General features: G+C 41.0%; 2 protein-coding genes across 2 annotated transcripts in view; one reads left to right on the top strand and one right to left on the bottom strand.

Moving 5' to 3' along the window:
* The window catches only part of PICK1 (protein interacting with PRKCA 1), a 624,859-nt gene that overhangs the window by 185,211 nt on the left and 418,622 nt on the right, over positions 1–21,026 (bottom strand). The window lies entirely within an intron of this gene.
* Positions 4,161–21,026, top strand: part of IPPK (inositol-pentakisphosphate 2-kinase) — a 77,927-nt gene continuing 61,061 nt past the window's right edge. Inside the window, exon 1 of the mRNA XM_072421246.1 lies at positions 4,161–4,332. Coding sequence (XP_072277347.1) covers positions 4,252–4,332 — 81 coding nt within the window. The 5' untranslated portion in view covers positions 4,161–4,251. The remainder of the gene's footprint in view (positions 4,333–21,026) is intronic.

The following is a 21,026-nucleotide window of genomic DNA, read 5'->3' on the forward strand; positions in this document are numbered from 1 at the left end:
CTGGCTGCAGCATTCATGATAGATTGTAGAGGAGAGAGTCGGGTTAGTGGAATACCAGAGAGGAGGAGGTTACAGTAGTCCAGATGGGAGACGACGATGGTCTCAGGGAACAGAAAGGGGGATTTGGGAAATGTTGCACAGGTGACAGGAACTAGTAATGTTCTGAATATGGGGGGTAAATAAGAGGGCAGAATCAAAGGTAATGCCAAGACAACGTGCCTGAGGGTAGGGACGAAAAACAATGTTGTTAACAGTTAGAAATATGTCAGGGGGAGATTTGGAACATGGGGGGGGGGAGATGATGAGTTCGGTTTTATTCAGGTTGAGTTTCAGAAATTTGTCAGACGAGATACGCAATAAAGAATGAAGAAGAACAGGAACATCTTTTCAATAGTTCATTTCAATTGTACTTGCCACATCCCAATATAATAAATATTATGAAAACAGAAAAAGAAAAGGGGGGACATTGTAGGCAAAATTTACATCAGTTACCAACAATTACCAATTTACATAGTAAAATATCTACTTTTAATATGAATCCTTAAAAACAACAAATTACATGAACAATTTCTATGATTTTCGATACAAACAGTGTACAGCTAAAAATATAACCACAAAACCTCTACGCGTTTCGTGGAACTTGCCCACCTCTTCAGGAGGGATGGTTCTAAAATTAGAAAAAAATACATGTATACATATTATAAATAAATACATCAAGACATTTCTATAAACAACATAATCACAGTGTCTCCATTAATTACCACATTTTTGAGATCTCCCCTCAGAAATCGAGAGGTTGTAGAGTGAGCGGGACAAAGGATGTCGCATCAGCACCTTGGACCTTCTATAGTTATTCACCAGGCTATCCACATTTCACAAATAACTTGTTTTACTAACCAAAAAGTCAAACATGAAACAATCCCTTGTACCATCATGCTAACACGTGCTTAAACCAAAAAACCCCAAAACCTTTATTGAATGCATACCTAACCCAATAAAAGTGTACATATATTTATTTAAATGTAAATAAACATCAAGCCAGAAAGAAATGATGTTTTGATGTTTGATGTTTTCCAATATTCAAATATACAAGAAAAGGTGACTATAGCCATAGGTCACATCTATATTAGGAATAATAAGTGATGACTCCACTAACTGCTAATCTCAAGCAAATTGTGTGTGACCCAAAAGCACAATATATGTATATATATCTATCCTGATACTGTGCAATATATTGCAACAAATCTATCAATGTAATCCATAATATAAAAAACTATTAGAAAGGGAAACTTTTCACTTACATTGTTACATAAAAAAAACAATTTATTGCAGGATTCAAGCCAGCCGATTTTTATCTGCTGCTATTTAACCATCCAGAACATGTCTGCCACTACAAAAATCCAACGACTAAAACCAACAAGAGAGCTTGTGAAGAAGAAGGGATGAGGCACAGGGATGTGGGGTATGCAATTGGGACCTATACAGTGAGATCTTGGCTATATATGAAACAATTTTTATTATGAGTATACACAAACAATTGGTTAGCAAATTACTGAAAACGCTGGCAGGATTTGTTGATTGAATAGTTGGGCTAGTGCGGGGGTCATGGTGGAGGAATGGGCACGGAGTAGATCAGAGGGAATTGGGACAAGTGGACATGTAGTAGACGGAGATGATGAGAGAAGAGACTTCATCCACAGTAACAGGGCTGAGGGAGGCCAGTGATGATTTACAGGTGGAAGGGGTGGGTATGGTTGGAGTGGCTCGGTGGGCAGATTTACAGGTGGAAGGGGTGGGTATGGTTGGAGTGGCTCGGTGGGCAGATTTACAGGTGGAAGGGGTGGGTATGGTTGGAGTGGCTCAGTGGGCAGATTTACAGGTGGCAGGGGTGGGTATGGTTGGAGTGGCTCGGCGGGCAGAGACATCATGTCTGATTTTGTCTATTTTATCTCTAAAGTAGGTGGCAATGTCTTGGGCAGAGAAGGATGTAGTGGGAGAAAGAATGTGTGGGAGCAAGAGGCAAAGTTATCCAAAAATTGTGAAACAGGGCCAGGATGGCAGTAGGCAACAGCAACAATGAGGGCTAAGGGGTGGAAAAGATGGACGGAGTAGACTTCAAAAGAGGTGAAAATTAGAGAGGGTGGGGTAGAAAAGACTCTGTATGTACAGTTAGGTGGGAGAATGAGAACCACACCACCCCCTACTTTGTTGCCAGGTCTGGGGGTATGTGTAAAGTGCAGGCCTCCATAGGAAAGTACAGCAGCAGAGTCTAAGGAGGAAAGCCAAGTTACAGTGAGAGCCAGAAAGATCAGAGATTTAGAGAGAAGGTTGTGTATGGAGCATAATTTATTGAAAACAGATCTGGCATTCCATAGACTGCCAGAGAGAGGGGGCAAAAGCTTATGGGTAGGGATGAATGAGACAAATAAGAGGTTAGAAGGAGGTAATATCTTGGTGAAAGGGTAGATAGAGGATGTAGGTGGGGGGTGGGGGCAGGGTTGGGTGAGATGTCACCAGCAAGTAGCAGTAGAGTAGAAAGGTGCCGGAGCACAGACAGAGAAAGCAGAATAGTGAAGGATCAGAGAGACAATGAGTTATCAGACTGGGGAGAAGGAATAGAGCCAGCAAAGAGAGTGCTTGGTGAATGATACATTGTAAATCATAGAACATTAAACAATGTGGCAAAGTGAAGTCCTTGTGAGATGGGATGAGTCAGAGACATCAGCAAAATAGTTCAGGATGGCAGCAGCAGAGATTGTGTTGAAGTCCGGGTTCATTTGGATCAGTCAAAAAGGCAAGAGATGGGAATTGGCGAGTGTATTGGTGTGTCCAATTTCAATTCCTGCTTCAATTCCCTGGATTATTTCCCATTGAAATTTGGGCCCTGAATATGGATGGACTGATAAGAATAACAAGCTGAACCTGGGTAGGGGAGGGCTTGGCAGAGATCCTAAATTTCCAGTTATGGACAATGACAGTGATATTGATATTTACAGTCTTTTGAAAACGTGTGCCATCAGTACCAGTTGCCCCAGGAGAAATAGGCCAGTTATCTGACTTCAGGGTTGAGAGGCAAAGCTATGGATGCTTATGTACCGTTACCTCGTTACTGGATCATGACTAGAAGGCTATAAAAATAATTACCAAATATAAGCTAACCCCAGATGTTTACCCCAAATGGTTTCAGCCCATGCATAGGGTGGCCAACGACACCCACAAGGTTTGTCACATGTGTACCACCTTCTGACCGTGGGACAAGGACCTGAAAAAAATTTATGATGACTTGGGAGACCGAATGATCCAGGACCAATTTCTTAGCTGTAGCTGTTCCCCTGAAATCAACAAGTTTGTGTTAGAGCACCAGCCGATGTCCGCTGATGAGGCAGCAGATTAGGCAGATGTCACTGTCACAGATCCCTGCAGGTCCAGGGGATCTGTGCTTCCTTCCTGCTAACCCTCCTTGCAGTCCCCTGCTGCCAGCACCATCTCTGCCTCTGACTATAGATTGCTTTAAGAAAAAGCTGGATGATTTCTGGAAGCACAGAATATAACTGGGTATTAAGGATTTAAAGTAAAGATAACAGAGACTGCTGATCCAGGGAACATCCGATTGCCTCATGGGATCAGGAAGGAATTATTTTCCCCTGTTGGAGCAAATTGTACCCGGGGTTCTTTGCCATCCTCAGGACCAACTATGTCTTATAGGGTTTTATATCTGGGATATGTTTATTTCCCTAGTGGTTGAAGTTGATGGACTTATGTCTTTTATTGACCTAACCTACTTTGTAAATATAAAATATATATCATAAGGTCAATGTACTGGATGGGAATTTGCCTGCTTTTATATGAGTGGGCTAATTCCTATCCTTATACTTGACCTGACCACTAGGGGGCATGAAACGTCCTTGTAGTGGATGTGAATTAGCCTGGTCATTTATTAGCGGGCTATTTCCTATCCTTATACAGGACCTGAGCACTGGGGGGCGAAAGGTCCTTTTACTGGATTGGGATCAGTTTACCCCAATCTAGCTTCCTGTCCTCCGCAGCTCTATGACCGGAGCCGCTCTATGTTAAAGCTCTATGGTCATGAAGTAGGTGCTCCAACCAATCACACGCTTAGCCCCTAGGAATGGGCGTATCTTGGCAATGCGGGTTACCCAAAGTGACGTAGAAATGTAGTTTTGACTTGCAGTTGAGGAGTTCCGCCTTAGAGAGCGGAGCTCTTCACATCCGGGTGAGTCCTCCGCTGTGATGGAAGCGGACAAGATGGACGAGAACGAATGGGACTACCACGGAGAGGGGAACAAGAGCTTGATTGTTGCTCACAGCCAGGTAAGCGGAAATGAATTGTCAACGTGGCCCTAAGGTAACCGCCGGCACTGTACATTGCACTTATCGTAGGTCGCTGACATTACCGATCGTAAACAGGTGTCATCATTGCTGCCGTCAGTTTATGTTGTAGACGCTGCATAGAATAGATTATCAGAGACAAGATTACCTGCAAATCAGCCAAATGTCACCCACTATCTAATTATAAACCTACATGTTTGTGAGATTTCTGTCTGGTGTATGGACTGATGGTACGGAGTGTAAGGGAAGACGTTTAGCTGGTCCCCATGCTGGGATAAGATGTGCTGGCTGTGTGTAAACCATTGATGAAAGGACAGTTTCTGCTATACCATGCATGTAATCTTATATATATATCTTATATAATACCGTGAATCTGACAGTTATACTGAAACATTCACTGATGGAGGATCACGGCTTGAATGGCAGTAATTGTCTTCTAGGGATATATCAATAAATCCTACTTTTACTATTTTACTATGATGAAAACTATGTTACCTTATGTTGATTTGCCCTTGAAGTATATATTATTACACAGTATTTATATAGCACCATCATATTACGCAGCGCAGTACATAGTCATGTGACTAGCTGTCCCTCAAAGAAGCTCACAATCTAATGTCCCTACCATGGTCATATGTCATTAATGAAGTCTAAGGCAATTTTTTTGAGGGGGAAACCAATTACCATACCCATGTATTTTGGGATGTGGGAGGAAACAGGTGTACCCGGAGGAAACCCACACAAACACGGGGAGAACCTGCAAACTCCATGCAGATAATTACCTGGCTGGGATTCCAACCTGTGATCCAGCACTGGAAAGGCCGGAGTGCTAACCCCTGAGTGTGTGTGTTTAAAGAGGAACTTAACTCAAAACAGCAAAAAAAAAATACTTACCTTCATTCCCGCAGGGCAGTCCGATCCTTCCGGGGGTGTCTTGCATCGGGTCCCAGAGCCACCATCTTCTCCATCTTCCTGTTCTTCATCCTACATCACCTGACCCAGGTGTGAGATCAGGTGACATAGGATGAAAAAAAAAATGCCTATCTCACTGCGCATGCATAAGACCGGCAAACTTTTATCTTTCGGCAAAAAGGCTCCTTCTGCGCATGATACTCGGGGCATGTGCAAAAGGAGCACCCAAGAGCCTCCCGGGATGTGTAACGTAGGAATCCCAGGAGCCTTTGCGCTCCCATTCATTCTCTTATTGCCCAGGCAAACGAAAACTAGGGGGCAGAGAATCAGATATTTTACTTTACATAAAAGGGTTGTAGGGTTGTCCACCCTTTTATGTACAGTGAAAATCCTTAGCTTAGGTACGCTTTAAATATTTTCCCAGTGTATCCAAAATATAAAACAGTGCCTGATATAGGTATTAGCTTTAAAGACATTTAGGTGTATATTGCTGTGATGCTTTGTATGAACACTGCACTTTGTCAGTACATTGCTTGTGAAGATGGGCAAAGTTTTAGCAAATACTTATTATTTGTTTACCTTATTCACCTATTGCATATTGGATCCAATTACTGTGCTGGTGTTGGACTGTCCAAACAACATGAAATATTTTGTGTATGAAACAATGTTGCCAGTGTAATATTTGAAGTTATTTTGGAATAACTAATTGGTTTCATTTTTAGAGCTGATATTCATTCTGGCTAGGGCTTAGTCTACACGGATGTTTCCCCCAGTTTGAATTCCCATCCATTCCATTGGGCTATTGTACACCAGGACGTTTCCTTCAGGCACGTTGTATGAGCGTTATCTATGAAAACGCTGGGTTAATGCAGGAAGACGTGGGTAAACGCTGCCATTGATTTCAGTAGGGGGTTTTTAGCAAATAGGATGTAAACGTGGGAAAACGCGGCATTTTCGTTTTCCAGTGTATCTTGTAATAAAATTATATTTAATAGGTCATTTCTCTCCAGTTACTTTCCAGGCACTGCAAAATCTGGGAGATGATTGGCCCTTTCCTGCAGAATTAAAATCCTCTCCCATCCACCTTCATTCCCCAATTTAGATTTTTTTGAATTCAGAGCTTGGCCTTGGATGGCAATGGCTTAGAAGTGAACAGAGCGTGTCAGCACTAAGACCGCGCACAGACTGAGAGCCAGATGCCGAAGCTTGCCTAAAAAGGCTGAGATTCGACATTGCGTGTGTTGGTACTTCGCCTGTGCTGGAAATAGAAAAAACTATCGGCCTGTTTTTGAGTTCTCAGTCTGATTTCCCCCCCCCTGGACAGCTCTGGGATGGGAGTTCTGGGAGTGCTGTGTCTACGGGCAATAGTCCACAGGCATATGGGGGCAGAAGTGCTGACAAGTAAGTCCAGAGACCATCTGCTGATCACAGGGGCCGGCACCGTGCCCCTGCAAGATGGGCAGAGAGAAGGCGGGATGACCGATGAAGGAGGGAGGGGTTCACTTCTTGTGTGAAGTGACTGCTTACTAATTAATCCTTTAGCGAAGGTGCTTTCCGATTTACAAATCCTGGGCACGCATCAATAAATTTTGTGTTCTTGGGATATGAACGGAGTATGCCCCAATGTTTATTGCAAATGTGGCGTAGGAAGTCATAAAAGTGTTAAATTGTGTGGTGATTAGAGTTGTTTTAGTCTGTGTGTTCTTTCTTTCTCTTTGTTGAGCAATTAATTTCTATTAAAAGTCTCACTATTTGATGGGTGTAGTGGAGATGTGTTTTAGAATACCCGTGTTGTAGGAGTTGATTCTCTAATAATTTGGCTTCTTTCGTGAAATCTGAGTCAGATAAGAAATTCCTTTTTAGTCTGAGGTATTGACTATAAAGTATGCTCTGTAATAGTGGTTGAGGGTTAGAACTAGTGGCACACAAGATTGTATTTCCTGCAGTGCATAGTTCTCCCCAGCCCGTTTTTGGGGGGCGGGCCGCCCACCTTCTGTGATTATTCCGCCCGGCACATTTTCAGCAGCTCTGTACGGACAACGGAGAGGCTGCTCTGCTCGCTCAGTTCTCCGCTGATAATAGCTGATAGCTGATTAGAGCCGGGCGGAATGAGGAGAGTACAGCACAGCTATGAAGAGATCAGGACACAGGCCTTACCTCCCCCTCTCATAGCTGTGCTGAAGTTACATTGTGCAAACAATGTCTCCGCCCAGTGGGAGTGTGTAATGACATAATCAGAGCAGTGTGTGTAAATGCTGCATGTCACATTCTTCAGCCTTACAGCTCTCTCTGTATAAACCTTCATATCCCCTAAACTGTATGTCATAATGACTTATAGTTGGCACCATTCACAATTTCAGCACCCCAGCTTTTACAAATTCCATGATATGGGGATCAGAATTGTAAAATCTTGTGAAAATACAACATTGGGGTTGCAGTAATAAATGCAAGTGCTCCTTGGAGTCCTAAATCTTAATGCAAATTGGGGACCCCCGGGGCCACTTTCACGGAAAGCATTGGGAAAGGGCCTCTAAAGTTATACTTATCTCTCACAAATCTATAACTGTCATACTATGTTACTCCGTGTGCTTCTCTTCTTTGAACCCCAATTTCCCTAGAATAGTAGGATGTACAAAGCCGAAAATGTAGGTGGGGGGCAATTTTCGATAAATCCACCCCCACCAAATTTTATTACTATGGCAAACGCACTGCCCTGTTACACATTACTGCCAATTTCTAACACTGGAAACCCAATTTCTGTGCAATGGGGAGGTGTAGGAAACTGAAAATGTGTAGGAAACATCTGTGGATAACACCCCCTAAAGTTTTATCACATGGGCATCATTAGAACAAAAAAACTCTGCCCAATAAAATGAAATTGGGGTTTAGGTACTGGTAGGGTAAGTCATGTGTAACAGGGCAGCGTGTTTTGATGGACAGAGTTTATGTAATGATGCCATGGTGATGAAAGTTTGAGGGGTGTTAGCCACAAATGTCCCCCACTTGGCCCTTTATTTCTGTTTATCTGCACCTCTCTGTTCTAGAGAAATTAGGGTTCAAGGTAGGAAAGCGGGGTTTTTATGTTCTAATGATGCCATGCCATGAAATTTTAGGGGTTTATACATCTGTTCCCCACTTGCATCTACATTTTCAGTTTCCTGCACCTCCCCATTCCAGATACATTGGGATTCAAAGAACAGAAGCAGAAAGGGCAGCATAGTATTATGACATATTTCCCATGCATGCGCAGAGGAGTTTATTTGGTCCATGTAGCCCTGGGGATTTATGTTGGCGGGCAGGGATAGTCACCAGAAGCCTTTACTGGAAGTAAAAATCAAGCATCAAAATGGTAAAGATTTAGGTGGCTTTGGGCATGGCTGTTTGTTGTCAAACTGGCCTGATTTCATAGGTCAGATAGAATGGCCAGGCTGGTTCAAGCGGATAGAAATGCATTAGTAATTTAAATACCACTTGTTTACAACCTAGGTATACCGAAAACTTTTTTTTTTGGTCACCAACCATTGGTCCGTGGACCGCTGGTGGTCCACAAGAAAGTGTTGGTGGTCCACAGAAAAATTATTCCAATTATTTGCAATTTTTATGATTTTATTAACCTCCTGGGCGGGTCATTTCTGCCAGGATTTATATGTCTAAAAGCGGTACATTGTTTTCATGAAAATGTATTTTACACTATAATATAATAGTATGAGTATAATAAAGCTTGAAACACAAAATCATGTCAAAATAATAAAGTAAATAAATGTAATAATAAACTTTTACATTATTTTGTTTCAAGCTTTATTATGCTCATACTATATTATACTGTAAATTTTCATTAAAGACAATTTGCTGCTTTTGGACATTATAAATTCAGTGTATTGCATTCAAGACAGTTATTTTTTATTGAATGCAGTACAGAATAATTTGAAAAACCCGCCGCTCCCCCACCGGCTGCCGACGTCACCGAGAACTCCCGGGAGACAGATCGGGTAAGAGGACGCGGCCCGAGGATCGCAGGGGCCTGGAGGACGCTGATGGGACCAGGTAAGGTTTTTTTACTTTAACTACCAAATGTTATCCTTGTTTTAATTTTATTTGTTGATTTTTCATTAGCTCTTTTAGGTAAGTATGACTTTTTTGTATTTTCTTTTAATGTTATATTTATTGGCATAAAATAGTTTGACCTTAATAACTATTATTGCTTGTTTGGTCTTAGATTCAAACAAAATAAATCCATAATTAGTGTAAAAAAAGAAGAAAACAAATATTTTGCATTTCTTTAGTAATACCGAAGATAATGCAACCAAAGATAATAGTAACCATATTAATACTTCACCTAACTTTGAGCTGATCAATGAATCGGAGCCTCCACAGTCCTCGTCGGGCACCATTAGGAAGATCATTTTTTTTACAATGATATTTATCTTTTTTTAAAAAAAAGGTATTATTGGTTTGCAGGATTTAAAATGATAAATGTAGTGGCCTGAAAGTTTGGCCGCCACTGATCTAGACTATATTTTTTAGCCAAGTTCTTGAACTCTGCTACTCCATAGTGCAGCAAATGAACATGCTATCATATTCCTGAACTGCTGTAAACTAAACTCCTTTTCCAATTCTTTTTCCCACTTTTTTTTTTAAATAAGACGGTATATACTGCTCTAGAAGATCCACCAACAATAAATAGAGTTTGGAAAGACCTTGTCTTAACCCTCCTAACTCTGCAATAAATGGGATATCTGTATTACACTCCAAAAGGGTGTATTAAATAGAAATTAGTGTATATCCCTATACAGTCCAACCTCCCTTAATTTATTAAACGCTAAATCAACCATCCCGGGTAGAAAGACAGGATTACCTATAATTGGATATAAGGGAGATCTAATTGATGACAGTTTAAAATCTTAAGTGATAGTTTCAATGTCCGTCCGGTAGTCGGATGACCTTTCAACTCTTGCTTCCTTTTATTGGAAAGCCAAGACAATATATATTTAATGGGCAACTTAAAAAAGTTTATTCCTCATGTCGACACCAGTCAACTACTCTCAACATTAAAGAGGTAAATATACCAAATTTCTTGCACAAATAAAGCTGCCCCCCCCCAAAAAAATAAAAATAAAAATGAATTAGTGTAAATAAAGAGGCTGTGATCTCTATAGGTAGTGTTAGAAAACAATTTAACAATCTGGGCAGTATGTTAATTTTCTCAATCGATTTTCTGCCAAAACCATGAAAAGTGCCTTTAGCCCATTTCTCTAAATCCCTCTTCAGCTTGGAAAATAATGATACATAAAAAAACTTGTACTAGGTCTTCTCGAATGTATGTACCAGGATATTTTATCACTTTCTTGGCACACCTAAATACGTATGCTGCAACCCCTCTAACGCTGTTAAATCTAAGGATATGTTTAACGCTTCTGACTCAAAATAATTGATTTTTTTTTTAAAGTAATTTCGCCTGTTTGCACTTATATTAGATTCTGAAGATATTCCGTTACATCTTCCACCGAAGTAAAAGAATGACTTTGACCCTGTGTATCTCTGACATGAAGAATAGCCGGTTAGGCCAGTGTAAATCAGATTTTATGCCAGAACAATTCTGTACATACTGCACTGAAAGTTTTGCGTTTGTGTGCCACTTCCTTCGAGTGATCTGCAAATATTAGTAAAGACTCCATAATCAATTTTCTCTTAGCTCTTTATCTTTAAAAGACCAATGTGCGCTCAATATAGTCTAGGTATTTCACAATCACGGGTCTGGCTCCATTACGGATGGGGCTTAACCTGTGCGCCCATTCCACTTTGCAGGCTTGTGGGATGACTGATAAATCCGCAATAACATTTGCACAGATTTCAGGCAATTGGGCTGGCCTAATACTTTCCGGAATCCCTATAATCCGGTGATTATTGCACCTGGCCTTATTTTATAGATCATCTAGCTGTGATAGGATAGTGGTCTGCTTATTTTCCAATTTCATTATCCATGCGCTTGCTGCTGTCAGATCATCCTCTAATTCTGATACCCTGGCTTCAGCAACGTTTATACATGTAGATTGCGTTTTCATTTCTTGCTTTAAAGATTGTATACCTATCCCTATTGCCACATCCATTGTTTCTTGCAGGCCATGTTTAAGTATGGCTGCTACCGCCTCTGCAATTTTAGTGCAGTCTGATGGGTTGTTGAATACCTGTTCATTAAGAGTACGCGGCTGTACTCACAAAGTACTCACATTTGCTGTATCTTTTCTGGCGGCCATCTTTTATTATTATTAATAAACAGGATTTATATAGCGCCAACATATTACGCAGCGCTGTACAATAAATAGGACTTGGCTTCTTCCCCCTTCTTACTATCCTGCTTGGTTGGGTGGCTTGTTGACTTATTGGGTGGAGTTTTCCACAGAAACTTATCCATGCATTCAGGTTACGCTAACAGGGTGAGTTATAACGGGTGAAATCCGAGTGTATCGCCGATTTTAAAGCAGAATATCAGCAGGGTGCGCGGGAGCCTCCATGTTTAGCTGCTTCCCATGAGGTGCCAGAACCGGAAGTCAAAATAATTGATTTTATAATTGGACACAGTGCCATAATCTCTTCTTCGAGTTCTTTAACAAAACTAGCAAGGGATATAGTTAGATTAGACAAAAAAAAACAAAATAAATTTATCTGCCAATGCTGCTATTTTTTGATGGCTTCCCCCTATCTTTATGCCCCTTTATATTTGTTTTTTTCCTGGCCCTACAAAATACAGGCTCTAAAACCAGTACAAAATTCAGTGGGGAGAGTGGGCATCCTTGTTCATTTGCTATATCAAAAGAATCTGACATAATTCCATTTACTTTACGGGACAGCCGTACACTGACAGAATCCATGATAACATGTTAAGTGCCAATCCGATTTGTAACCCTTATTGTATTATCTCTTGCTTCTTGAGAGGAAACAAACCCCACTTGGTCCAAGTGGGTGGTGCCCAATCTTTTTTTCATCTGGGGGCTGCCGTTGACATTGAGATAAAACTTGCGGGTCATAATAACAAACTAGAACAGTTTTAAAAAAAAACAGTCATTGTAACATAAATGCACCAAATAAAAAAAGACAAATCAAGAATTTCTGTAGTCACCATTTGATGCTCATTTTGATAAAGAAAAAGAAAAAATTAAAGCTATTATATGGTGCTATCCAGTCATATATTGCTCCCCCCTCACTATTTCTGTACCAAAGAGTAGAAACTACGGTCAGTCATAGGGGGCTGCTAAACTTTGTACCACTAATCTCTGCAATGGATACATCCATAAAAATGCAATTCAAGTCACATTTAGCCAAGGGTGACATGTTCATACTACTACATCTTCAGGTCCCTTCATCTCCCTGTTCCTGAGAAATTAGGGTTCACAGAAGGTAAGTGGCCAGCTATGTGTAACAGACAACCCACCAGTCGCTCACTCACACTGCGGTGTCTGCAGATTTGACTCCAGGCAGTAGTAAGCGGTACTGAGCGTCTCCCTCCAGACAGGGTTCTATGGCATGAGGAAGGGGTAACAGCACCGCAATCTCACCATTAGCCTGAGCCTTAAAGTTTAGTGGACAGGCAAGTATATATTTGGGGCACCACAGCACAGAGCGAATTACCAGTACCCTAATGCTCATTGCCATGGATGTGGCCTTGGGGTCCCTATAATGCAAAATCAATTTGGGAACCGTTGTTCTGAAATATTTCCCCTAATGGGGAAAAAAGCCCTGATTGTTAGGATTTCATGCTTGTGACCCGGTATCTGGCAACTTATTATTTGTAGCAGCTCTCAGGGTCCCCTGTGTACCCTAGTGCATTTTAGGTTTCTACAACAATCAGTGTAGGAGATATGAAGGTTTATACATGGGGATAATGACTGCTGCATGGACACAGAATGGCTCACATGCTGCTGCTGTACGGGGGGGAAGTTAATCCTGCAACACAAGGTGAGCGGGGAGCAGAAGATTGTTGGCGTCATTAGTGCATGCTCACTCACAGGGAGCTCAAACTGAGCATGCTCAAGAAGCTCCCTGACAATCTCACAAGGGATAATAAATGGAACAAACTCCAGGGCACTTCCTTTCCTTAGGTACCACCATAATATTTGCCCTCAAAGAATCCTTCGTAAACCCCCCCCCCCCCCCACCGTGACACAAATTGGCCCTAGGGGGGCACTAGACAAGCAGCATCTAGCCAAACGTATACATTTACTTGCTATACAGTTTTATAACCATAAATTCATGTTGATTGTTGTACCCGACGCGTTTCGCCCTATTAGGCTTCCTCGGGGGTAATAGTTTGACAACATGTGTTTGGCAGTTGTGGTACTTGTATCTTGATTAAGGACAGTTTCATTATTGGTCAAATGTACTATACATTTTTATCCTGATATTAGATCAGTGTTGGCTGTATCACTAATTAAAACCAATACATTTTATATCAATGAAGAGATAAGCTATATATAAACCAATTGATATTAATACATTTTTTCAAAAAATCTTTTGCATTTTTGGAAAATTTAAATCAAATACAGATTCATGAAGGTTCATTAGTATCATAATGGTATGTTAAGACTTACATGGTCCTGTAGAATGATAGGTTATGCTTACTGCAGAGGTTAGAAAAGCGTAAGTTACTCCAAACAGTGTTTAGAGCGATGATATCTCCCCAGCACAAGGAACGGTGCTGTAACAAGTATTAAATAGGATAGGTTGGAGATCTGAAAGTAGGTATAGGATATTAATATATATCAAAAAAATAATAAATAGATCCTTTTCATAAGCCATAATAGTTGGGAGTAGTATGTTAAGCAATATGTCTTTAACTATTACCTTTCTGTCAGAAAATTAGCAAATACCGGGTGTACAGTGTCCTCCTTGTGTGATGGTAGCTAGCGTGCCGGGGAGCAGGGAGATCAAGGGAACCCCACGCCATTTAAAGGACGGCGTTCCCAGGACCTCCCCCACACCACACGTGCACGCTGCCGGCGTATGGAGAGAATGCAGAGGCCGGCTGGATGACATAGGGCTGGGGGGCCGGCGTCAGTTGCGCCGCCTCTCCAGCCTGCGTCATCCGGAGCAGAGGAGGAGGGCAGTCCCACTCATCCTTCAGGGGCCCACTCATCCTTCATCATCTTGTAAAACTCAGCAGAGTACCCATTCAGACCTTGTGCTTTCCCATTCACAAAGTTGGTTATAGTAGACTGTACCTCCAACAGAGTTATCTGTGCATTAAGCAGTTCAATTTGTAATTTTGATAACACCAGCAGGATTAAGTTGCTCAAAGGAGTTTCCCTATAAAGGTTGCTATAGAAAGTAGCACACAAGTGTCAATTCTCAATGTCATCTTTCTACATGAATTTGAGGCTCACACCCTGGAGAGCACTAACCCCAGAATAGCCCTTTGGGCTAAGCTGTGAAGCTGTATAAACACTCCCAATTATTAGGCCAAAAACTTCATTAATGTTTGCTGTGTTATCAGCCATCCACTATCTATTACCTGTAAACCCTGGATCCTAATGAATGGCCTAATCTAACTTCATGTCTTACTAGAAGAGTTATTAATAATCTGTATCCACATATCATAGTCATAAATAAGATATCTCGCATATCTAAGGACATGCTGAGGTCAACAGGGGTTCGAGCTTCATTCTGCTAATGTAGTTGCCCCTTGTGTTGTGATTACTTCTTTTCCTTATCTAAGGTGGAATTCTGCTGGTTTTGGTTTTCGGCTTCAGTTTGCATCCGCTGTTGCTTGTAGCCGGTTCTGCAAAGCAATGGTGTGCTTGTGTCAGGGTCGCCACCTCATGGTAATCGTCTGGGCGTTCGCCTGTTTGCACTTATATTAGATTCTGAAGATATTCCGTTACATCTTCCACCGAAGTAAAAGAATGACTTTGACCCTGTGTATCTCTGACATGAAGAATAGCCGGTTAGGCCAGTGTAAATCAGATTTTATGCCAGAACAATTCTGTACATACTGCACTGAAAGTTTTGCGTTTGTGTGCCACTTCCTTCGAGTGATCTGCAAATATTAGTAAAGACTCCATTCATAATCAATTTTCACTTAGCTCTTTATCTTTAAAAGACCAATGTGCGCTCAATATAGTCTAGGTATTTCACAATCACGGGTCTGGCTCCATTACGGATGGGGCTTAACCTGTACGCCCATTCCACTTTGCAGGCTTGTGGGATGACTGATAAATCCGCAATAACATTTGCACAGATTTCAGGCAATTGGGCTGGCCTAATACTTTCCGGAATCCCTATAATCCGGTGATTATTGCACCTGGCCTTATTTTATAGATCATCTAGCTGTGATAGGATAGTGGTCTGCTTATTTTCCAATTTCATTATCCATGCGCTTGCTGCTGTCAGATCATCCTCTAATTCTGATACCCTGGCTTCAGCAACGTTTATACATGTAGATTGCGTTTTCATTTCTTGCTTTAAAGATTGTATACCTATCCCTATTGCCACATCCATTGTTTCTTGCAGGCCATGTTTAAGTATGGCTGCTACCGCCTCTGCAATTTTAGTGCAGTCTGATGGGTTGTTGAATACCTGTTCATTAAGAGTACGCGGCTGTACTCACAAAGTACTCACATTTGCTGTATCTTTTCTGGCGGCCATCTTTTATTATTATTAATAAACAGGATTTATATAGCGCCAACATATTACGCAGCGCTGTACAATAAATAGGACTTGGCTTCTTCCCCCTTCTTACTATCCTGCTTGGTTGGGTGGCTTGTTGACTTATTGGGTGGAGTTTTCCACAGAAACTTATCCATGCATTCAGGTTACGCTAACAGGGTGAGTTATAACGGGTGAAATCCGAGTGTATCGCCGATTTTAAAGCAGAATATCAGCAGGGTGCGCGGGAGCCTCCATGTTTAGCTGCTTCCCATGAGGTGCCAGAACCGGAAGTCAAAATAATTGATTTTATAATTGGACACAGTGCCATAATCTCTTCTTCGAGTTCTTTAACAAAACTAGCAAGGGATATAGTTAGATTAGACAAAAAAAAACAAAATAAATTTATCTGCCAATGCTGCTATTTTTTGATGGCTTCCCCCTATCTTTATGCCCCTTTATATTTGTTTTTTTCCTGGCCCTACAAAATACAGGCTCTAAAACCAGTACAAAATTCAGTGGGGAGAGTGGGCATCCTTGTTCATTTGCTATATCAAAAGAATCTGACATAATTCCATTTACTTTACGGGACAGCCGTACACTGACAGAATCCATGATAACATCTTAAGTGCCAATCCGATTTGTAACCCTTATTGTATTATCTCTTGCTTCTTGAGAGGAAACAAACCATGTAATAATGAGTGATGACATTTTATGGGATGTTATCCACAGATGGTCCCCACACATTTTCATTTTCCTACACCTCCCCATTCCAGAGAAATTGGGGTTTGTGTTGGAAGTGTACAGTAATGTGTAAAAGGGCAGTGCGGTTGCCATAGTAATGACATTTTAGTGGGAGAGGGGTAGCGGAAGGTGTCCCTCCACTGCATCCACATTCACTCCACTGCACTCCACCATTCTAGGGAAATTGGGATTCACAAAGAAGCAGATAGGGTAACATAGTATGACCGTTATGGATTTGTGACAAGTATCAATTTAGGGGCTCCATCCTAATGTTCTTTGCTATGTAAGGGACCCCAATGTTGTGTTTTAACAATTCTGATCCCCATATTTTGAAATTTTAAACAGCTGCTGTGCTGAAATTGTTACTACTATTAAGTGTTCCCTGCGCACCCTGAAAATTTCAAGTCATTATGACTTGGGAGGGCATACCATGTCCCCCATACGAATTGCAGGCTCAGGTAGGTGGGCGGCTTCTCTCTGACTTCATGATGTTACTATAGAGGAAGTTTCTTCCCCTTTGAGTGACACCTGGCTCCCTGTGCATGCGCTGTCCGGAGGCAGTTAAATTCTCAGACCTACGGACAACTACAAGGTTGGCGACCACTGGTTTGGGAGATATGAGGGTTTGTACACAGATACGCTGAGAGTTGTAAGGCTGCAGAATGACATGCATTACACTCCGCTATCAGACTGCTTTGATGACGGTCATTACACATGCCCACTCGGGGCTCTTATCCGATGAGAATATTGTCAGCTCAGAGGATTAGAGCAGCTGATAAGAACCTGGCGGAGGGGGCAGGGGGGCCTGCCCACCAAAAGGGGCTGGAGAGAGCTATAAGTTTACTGAGGTCTACTGTCTTTGCCCCCTCAGAGCCTTAGCTAACATTTTACCCACTTTATTACCTTGTTCATAAAACTTTCTTTTACATCTTATTAGATTCACCTTAGCTCTTGCTGTATATAAAGACACCAGGGTAGCTCTAAGGCCTGGTAATTTAGTAGTAATCATTTGGTCTATTGATTTTACTTTTATTGATCTTGATGATTTATTGATTATTACTTCTATTGATCTTTTGATTGATTTTTAGCTCCATAGGAGTTTAGTTTAAACTTATATAAACTTATAATTTCAGGTTTATACACTGGGGATAATGACAGCAGCATGGACACTGACACAGCTCTCATGCTGCTGGTGTACGAGGGGTAGGATTTTTTCACAGTGCAAGGTGAACTGCATAGTATAGTACTGGTTCAGAATATTTTTTTTGTTTTTCTCTTCTAAACCCAGGTGCGTCTTATAGTGCGAAAAATACGGTAATTACCGCTTCCCACACCAGTAGTTGATCCCTTCCTGGTGTGTCATTTATTTGAAAAAAGCTCTGTAGCCCTGTGAGTAAATCCTTCCTTACCACCTTATCCTATTAAGAGAGTTTCATTTAAGCACCAGTTCCAATACCTTGGCTTCACACATTCCATCAACACAAATAATGTTACTGGTGCATGATCTGATATTTCCGCATTTTTTTTAAATCTACCTTCTCAATCCAAAAGTGATCAATACGTGTATATACCTGAAATGGATTCAGGAATAAAAGTATAATCCTTAAGTGTACGATTTAACACTAGTCAAACATCTATTAATTGTGCACTCATTAAACATTTCAATTTCCGCCTCTGTGACAATAAAGTGGTCCCTAACATTCGAGAGGAATCCAAAACGAAATTAGGTGTAAAACTGAAATCTCCCCCCAAAATGTAAAACTCTTCTCTAAATTCTTTTAATCTTTTAATCTATCTATAGTCTCTTCCAAAAATCTCAGCTGTCTCTTCAGTGGCATGTAAACTTTTGTAACATTATAACCATATTGCCATTTAATCGCCCTTTAAGCAATACCACTCTACCTTCAGGGTCTGCATACATATCATGCAATTCCCACGACACATATCTATCACGTAACAAAGGTGCTTTACCTTTACAAAAAGTAGTCTGTTGCAAAAGGGCATTATTAGCACCCTGGTGATGTACTTCTCCAAGAACTGAGGAACGTTGACGTGGTAATTGTTACAGGTGCCATGTTGTTGTCCCCTTGCTTCCATCACTACGGGTAAAAAAGGAGAACATTGGGGACAAGGTATGACAAAACAAACATACAACAAATCCTAAAATTGGTCAACATCCTACATGACACCCCTTCTTCTAGTGCCCCCCATCTCTCTTTGGAAACGTGGGAGGTCATATGACTTTCTTAGTCTGTAAACCCCACTAAGTTTAGATATCACACGGTCATTACCTTTTTGGTATAGCATACCATATCATTACTTGCTAAGATATGTGAAGAACTAAAGTAAAGTGTCACTAAAGTAACAAATTATTCCTGGTATTTCCTATTCAAAATATACTCCACAAATGATTTTTCTCAATAAAATTAAGATGATACTCCTAATGCCTGATTCTCAATCAAAGTTACTACATCCAATGACTTAACAGATTCCAGCCTGGTATCTTTATATGAAATGGGGCAAATAGGCCATTCTAATAAATCGATTCTTGATAAATCATAGATTACTAACACTCTTACTCACTTCCCTCACTCTGTTACTTCCCCGCAGATCTGTTTGCAACACATGGGAAGAATGTTCTCATCTCACGAGATGGCGTCTCCGGAGTTACTTCGTGGTCTTTTGCTGTCCTCTTGCCCATCATATCCCCTGTCTCTCCTCACTCAAACTCTGGAGGAAGCTTCTCACACGCCATGCTGGATCCGAGGCAGGAGCAGCTGCGTACTACATGCAGCTCACTCCTATATCGCTCACTCCACACCCCCCTATCCAACAACTTTCATTGATGACCGAAAAACATTTCTGGATATACAACACTTCAAACCTTGAAGTTAATTGACTACTATATCAGGAAACCGCAATATCAGGAAACTACAACATTTTCCCCTCCTGCCATCTAAGAATAGGCAGCTAAAGCTACAACTCTCCCAGACCAAACCTGAACAAGAGAAGATTGGAAAAAGTTGTGACATTCAAATAGTAGGGTCAGAATTTGTTGTTCCCGGCATGAAAGCACTGATTTATTCTGCCTTGGGCCAACAGTCCAGGCTACTGGGGGGTTGTAATGGTGTAAAGCATATTTTATTGGCACACTTTAAGCCCCTTGGTACTAAATAAATATTGTTTAAATGCCACAGACAACCTTCGTATTATTGCTTTCCATCACCTTAACGATCTATTCTACAAAGAAATACAGCAGTTCTGAGAGCAAAAGGTATCAATCAGCAAGGTGTACCTAATAAGGTGCCTATTGCGTGTATTCAGTTGTGGCGAAATAGAGATCGGGTGCTGTATATACCTCTGACCTCAGCACTGCATACACCGTCTGTACACCTGACCTCTGAGTTATGCACTTTTGACCCAGGACATGGTGGACTTAGGTTTTATTTAACCCTCCCCCCTCCATCTGTTAGTAGAATTCAGCTAAACCCACCATTTTCCATAGTATGCCATAGTATTAAGCCTCATCATTACACCAATCCTAGTGACACCTGCCCTAAGGTATCTATCAATTATTAGACATGGATCGTTAGCCAATTCTGTTGTCTGCCTTATTTTTTTTTTTTAATATTTTACATTTTCACAGCTTCTACTACCATATATGTTTATTATATGAACCATTAATGTGTATGATAAAGATGATCATTCCATTCCTAAACACCTCTTCTCAAGAGTATTATTCAATTTAGTTAATCTTTCCTTATAGCTAAGCCTCTGCATGGCTCTTCAGTTATGTTGCCCTTGCTTTACACCTTTTGCTGTTTCACAATATCTTTTTGTCAGCTTGTACCAAAAACTACATTTCATATTCCAAATAAAGATATTTTTCCATGATTGTTTTTCCCTTGTTTTGCTTAAGTGGTCTCTAACCCCCCAAGCATTCTGATTCTCCCCATATTTCTATGCAAAAAGCGTTATACTTTTTTTTTTGCATGAAAATTCATTTTACATTGTAGGCTATAATTCACCGAAAAAATGTCCAATATTTAATAAATTTAATAAGAAACTTAAATTTCCTGCTGATCCTCCCTCCCGCACCGACGGCAGCAGGAAACCCCAGAGAACATCTCTGTAGTTCGCAGCTGAAGATCGAAGAGGAGGGACATGTCACCAGGACCTGTGGGGACCAGCAAGACGCCGGGGGACGCTGACGGAACAAGTTAAGTGGGTTTTTTTTTAAGTTTAAAGTGACCCCGAATGTGTTACTCGGGATTACCGCTTTTAGCAAGTAAAATCCACCCCGAGTCACGCTCGGGATAACCGCTGGGGGTTTAATTTAGGGGAGAAGACAAAATATTTGTAAAAGTAAAAAAAAAAAAAAA

This window comes from Pyxicephalus adspersus, chromosome 8 (assembly GCF_032062135.1).
Source record: "Pyxicephalus adspersus chromosome 8, UCB_Pads_2.0, whole genome shotgun sequence".
Lineage (NCBI taxonomy): Eukaryota > Metazoa > Chordata > Amphibia > Anura > Pyxicephalidae > Pyxicephalus > Pyxicephalus adspersus.